General features: G+C 36.9%; 1 protein-coding gene across 1 annotated transcript in view; it reads left to right on the forward strand.

Moving 5' to 3' along the window:
• Nlg2 (Neuroligin 2) overlaps window positions 1-4,428 on the forward strand; it is a 1,033,488-nt gene extending 1,029,060 nt beyond the window's left edge. Inside the window, exons 9-10 of the mRNA XM_083118258.1 lie at window positions 2,044-2,190; window positions 3,656-4,428. Coding sequence (XP_082974384.1) covers window positions 2,044-2,190; window positions 3,656-4,428 — 920 coding nt within the window. The remainder of the gene's footprint in view (window positions 1-2,043; window positions 2,191-3,655) is intronic.
• Window positions 4,429-6,260: the final 1,832 nt, after the last annotated feature.

Below are 6,260 nucleotides of genomic sequence, written 5' to 3' on the forward strand. Positions count from 1 at the left end.
GCCATTTCATGATTTTTGCACCTGACTACTCGGTTTACCTAATCAAAAACATCCTCACTAGTATTCAATCGCTTCTCACAGATTGATTTCTTTAGTTTTTGGAACTAGTCAACGACACCATAAGATCGTGCCTCAAATCATCCATTTGACATTTCATTGTTAAAATTCCCATTTGTTACAACTACACCAACTGTATATCATTGCTTCAATTCATATAAACAACAAAGTCACAGAATATAATCCTTTATTTTCAAACCTGGTATCGCTTCTTACAACATTTAGCTATCTTTAATCCTGACACATACTTTTCCAGAATGTATTTTAATATAGGTCTTCGCTTTATCTTACAAAATGAGGAAACCCCTCCTGAAGCAATTTCTCCTTTAATTCCAAGGCCGAGTTTTTCAGAGCAACAACCAGGCAGTGTGTAAATATTCACTTAACTTTCTCGGTTGATATCTGACTCGTAGTGATTGCATCACATTCCCACGGGTGGCGCGTGCGGAGTTGCAAAACTTTTAAATGACTCACTTGTTAACTTTATCTAATCTTACTTTCCTTAATTATATGTAGTGCACGATGTAGCTTTAGTGGAATTAATATTTTTCAGCAAATATATTCTTTTTAGATCTTGCACACTTCAATGGAAATATGATGTACGTATAACGGTTGATCTTTGCGTTAAGGTATTATGTAGCAATCTTTGTAATAATAAAAATATTAGTTACTGTAGTTGAATTTAATTTGAATTTTGATTTTAAAATTTTGGGTTCGTCAGCACTTAGGCTATTTTGCACCCCTCACATTATACGGAGTCCAGTTCCTTACCGTTACAAATAACAACTCTAACGTTGCATAACTAAAATCTTAAAATTTTCTGACTTCTTTTAAAAGCTGAGGCTGCAAAGAGGCACTCAGCACACACAAGGACAAAATCAGAACAACACACACAAAATTATACTGGCCATAGTACCAGTCGCCACAGCCTCGTTTGTGTGCAAAATGCAGTCCGGGTATACTACGTGGATGTGAGGTTGACAGTTGGGTGTACTACGTGGAAAAATCACACCTTACACCCCTTACTGTGGTTGAATGTTTGCTACAGTCATCTCGAAACTAACTGGGACGTACTATCCATGAATTCCAATGTAAATTGTTTCAATTGGATATTTTTTTTCATAATATCCCATACATTCTTCTCTGTCCCATTATAATATCATCCTTACAAGTAACGTTTCGACACACGGAAATGTAAACGCGTTAAATGACACAAAAAGAGTGCTTAAAAGTTGTAAAAAGCAAACTCTAAATTCATGAGATATTAAATACGCACTAAAATGCATCACATGACGACTCAATAAAATATGTCAATTATTTTATAAATTTACTTCCAAATAATAATGGTACTTTTTGAAATGCAGGAAATAATGTTATTTATTGAATAGAATTTTGAATGTTAGTTGTTTGAAACTTGCTGTTTGGTATGCTTATGTTTTAAACAACTTTAGTAATAAATTTACAATAATAAAATAATAATAATATGATTAACTAAAATACAGGGAAAGTAAACAAATCACATGAATTAATGATGCAATGAAACACATAAAGGCAAGGATATGCACTAAAGTACAAAAATGCATGCAATCCAGTGTGACTGCGAATTCATCTTAATACTTGATTTTTCTCTTAATTCACTCAAAAACACGACGAACCAGGAAACCAACGCAGGTTTATCAAATGATGCATTTGAAGTGTATAAATTATATTTGATGCTTACTCTTATTATGTGTAGAGATATCTATTCGTGTAACTTATACCACCGCTGGCAAGTAATTTAATATTTATATAGTCATTTATAACTATCCTTAGTTGAATATGAGTTGGAACCGCTTTTACTGTGTAACTGCCATACGTTTCATGAGTTCTAATAAGAAACTGTTTACCGTTCTTGAACAGGCCATTCAAGTTGTATCGTAGCAATGCAGTATCTTAGTTATGTGATCTTTTACAAACTACAATGCATTCTTATTTTCTTTCGTTAAGGGTTGAAGCAACAGATGAAAAGTCACTATCGCGGCCACAAGATGTCTCTGTGGTTGAACTTAATTCCGCAGCTGCACAGGCCGGGAGGTGAGGAGGTCAACATGAGGCATCACCACTTCCAAGAGGAAGGACCTCAGTTTTATGAAGGTGAGAATTCTAGGTTTATCAGCCAGCTTAGAGCATGTTACAGTGTGATCTGTTGCAGTAGTTTCCTTACTTTCTTGTTTAGAGAACATTAATGGATATATTTAGTGAGGTTAGGTCACGTGCTCCATATTATATGCACAGTGGCATGTATAATCATATTTAGTGTTTCTCATTAGAAATATCAATATTCTATTGAAGATGTTCTCATTTTTACAAGTTACATATAAGTGATCCTAGTTAGAGTAGAGGAAGCTCTCTAGACTCATGAACCAGAGCTCCATGAGTCAGAACCACGCTCTGTTTTTAGTGCACCTATAATCTTGAGAATAATGGTATTGTTATTGACAATATAATATTGGTTCTTGAAAGTAATGATATCTTGCTGGCAGAATACGAATTATTGATAGTATTGGGATTCTTACTGTAAGTAGTATTATAATGAATACTACAGTACTGGTGTGGTTATCGGCGAGGGAGGGGCCAGGGGGGGCACTTGCCCCGCAAAGAGTTAATGTAATTGGAATAGTGAAATTGTAGTGACATTTTATAACAAGAAATGTTTTCTGTGACTTAGAGACCGTAAGTTACAGCAGCTACTACTATTATTATTATTATTTGAAGTAGGGTTATATTTAAGCTTACAGTCAATTTTACACTGATTATCTAACTATAACAAACAGCTTTTGTCAGTATTCAGTTATGCAAATTGGAAATATGGAAAGAAATTGATGTATGTAATTTTTAAAAAAGCATTAGTAATAATAGTAGTAGTAATAGTAATAATAATAATAACAAAAATAATAGCAACAATAAAAGCAGTAATAATATAAATAATAATAGTAAAGTTTCTATAACTCTGCCCCCCTCAGAAAAATCCTGTTGGCGCCCTTGGTTCTCGGTACTAATTATAGTCACTTTGATCAGAGAACCCTTGTTCGAATCTCGATCAGTGTATTGATGTGATTTGTTCGACCTTGTATCTTTCATCCTCCTTGTCGTGATTATCCTGACGAGGTACAAAAGCAACAATAACTAAGGAAAAGGACAAAAAATGATAGTAATGTTATGTTTCTTTACATGGAATTTATATTTACAGGTATTGGGTTATTTTTGAGAGTAGTGGTATGATTCTTGGTCGTAGTTGATTTGATTTTTTTAATAGTAATACCTGTAGAAGCTTTATTAATAATAATGTGACTTTTCCTGACAGTATAGGAAATTATCTTGTCAATAACGGGATTCTACTTTACACTAACTAGATTTTTCATGACTTTAACTGGATTTCCCTTGACATTAACAGAATTTGTCTTCACAGTACCGGAATTTTTTAAACAGTAATAGGATATTTCCTTATATTAACAGGATTTTTCTTAACAGTAACGGGATTTTTCATAAGAGTAACTCGATTTTTCTTACAGTACCGGGATATTTCTTGATAGTAATGGATTATTGTTTTATTTTTCAGGTCCTGTAAGAGAACAGTCTTTCCAACGACCTTCGATGCAGCTCGCTCCAACAACGACACCGATCCCCACCACCCCACCTACCACCACCAAGAAACCACTTGCTCACCCCGTGGCCGAAGATAGTCCGCCCACGACAACCGAGTGTCCGCAGAACGCCACGACGGAGCCCAGCGCAGGAGGACGTGGCGGAAAGGGCTCATCAGGGTCTAGAGACAGCTCCAACCTGCTGCGGAAGTTGGCGACGAGTCACTACCAGAGCTACACGACGGCCCTCACAGTGACGATAGCGGTCGGGTGCTTCCTGCTCTTGCTCAATATTTTGATATTTGCCGGTATCTACCACCAAAGAGACCGCGGAGGACAGTTCGAGGAGAAGAAGGAAGAAAGTCCGAAACCCGAAAGGACTTGCGGGGTCAGCATCAGTGATAGCGGAAGCAGTGACAATGGCGGAAACGGTGCCGCCGCCCTTACAGTGAAACATGCGCCGTCGCATACGTCTGTGGAACTCCCGTTGAAGGAGTTCAAGAGTTCGCCCGGGGTTTCCCCTTCCAAAAGGAACTGCACGGCCCCTCCGCCTGGGTACTCGACGGTGACGAAGAGCCCCTCCATACCAGAACCGCCCCCGCCACCCAAGGGAACGATACCCACCGAGACCCCCCTCGTGACGACGACTCCCGGACAGCAGCAGTGCAACCAATCAGGTATTCTTCGCCAGCAAGGGTCCACGGGAACTATGAAGAAGCGTGTACAGATACAGGAAATTTCGGTTTAACGACGTCTAATTAGGGTAGAATAAGATAGAGTCGATGTTGCTGAGGTTAACTTTAGAATGCATTTTTATATTAAGAAATTTGCATCAAGCTCTTTAATTGATATCTCATTAATTTTGTCATACCCATACTCGAACACACTTGTCCGTAACAACAAGAATACAGCCAATGCGAGTCCGGAATCGAAGGTGGACAAAAAGCTGGACAAAAAATAATCCAGCCAATGAGAATCCGCAATCCAAGACGAGCTAACCATGGACCTGTCTACACCAAAATTAACCAGCCAGTGAGAACCCAAAATACAGGCGGGCCAATCACAGCCTGGAGACCCAAACCTCATGGCCTCTTCATTATATTTGTTGAAGACGAAAGCCTTGTTAGTTTTTAAAACATCTGCTTCAGTTATTCGTTACCAGGAAAGTTTCAAATTCCACTTTCAACTTCATCTGCTTCATTTCCCTCAACATCCCTTTATTACATAACATCCCACGTCAGTTGCTTATTGCCCCTATTGAATTCCTTAACATACCACGTTCTAGACCACGTTTAGGCAAAAATCCCCAAGTGAAATAGAAGGTGCAATAATTGTTGAGATATGCCACCTTTGCCATTCTAGCCAACTAATCTCTCTCACAATTTGACCTTTCAAATTCCAAGAGGTATGATATGTCTCATCGTCTATAACTAAAAGTAAATCTCAAATATCGCAATATTAAATAGTTATGGTCGCCAAGACATCTGAAAATAAACAATCACCCATGTTGCAGATACATCTAAGGCTAAAAATATGTATGTGTTCAATTAATATAATGGATGACAACTATTGAAAGATTACCCCAAAACTCAAAACAAAGTCGTTTAATCTGCTAATTACGTACATTTTGAAAGGTGCATCGATGCCCTTGAGTTAGAATCTCTCCTCTATCCGAATTAATTCATTATACTGAAGTCTTTGGTGGATCTATATTTTTTTTCAGTCCATCGCAGTCTCTTTTACTCCTGGTCTCTAAGTAGTATTTTCTCATAAATTTAAGAAAATTAGATTTAGGTATCAAACCCACTCACACAGGTATGTTTTACCTTCCATAAATACATCAATTTCCTTACTTATTTAGACACGTTTTGTGATTTTTTTCCAATGGGTAGTCGCAGAGTGGTATTTGTATGAGAATGAGGAACAATTCTCACCTCTGGTTTCTTACATCTCACCTTTTGGTTCCAAATAAGGGTGTGTTTTAAAGGGGAATACAAAATGCTTCACGGAAGTGTTGTTATCTGGTTACATTCACCCTATAAGTCACTATTTTGAAACTTTTTCTGTAATAATAAATATTTACAGGATCGTATATAGGCCTATTAGAAATAGTGAATGTAATTTTTTACGACAAATTTTCAACGACATTGGCTTAGATGAATATAATATTTGGCATATGAAAATTTCTCCCAGTTTTGGTAAACTAGTTTCAAATTTGAAGACGTGTTGAGAACGCTGAATTAAATAACGAGAATACAATAGCTGAAATATATTTTTTCTGATCATAAATAATAAATATGGTCCGTGAAATTTGACAATTTGTGCTTTCATTTGTTCAAATATTTGAATTTTGAGGGTGAGTTTGATAGACTAAGAAAATTTCAAATACTGCGTAGGTAATTTAATTACTTTCCCTCTTCATAGACTGGGGTTCAAATTTATCAGGCTTCCTACATATCTTCCAGAAAAATTTTGATACTACGTTCTTCCTTTACCTTACCATTACCTTACGTGTGTTGCGTATCTCTATGGTGATAGCTAAAGTTTCTATTGCAGACTTGGCATTAAGGTGTCCTCATC

The sequence above is a fragment of the Lepisma saccharinum genome, chromosome 3 (assembly GCF_977018435.1).
Source record: "Lepisma saccharinum chromosome 3, izLepSacc3.1, whole genome shotgun sequence".
NCBI lineage: Eukaryota > Metazoa > Arthropoda > Insecta > Zygentoma > Lepismatidae > Lepisma > Lepisma saccharinum.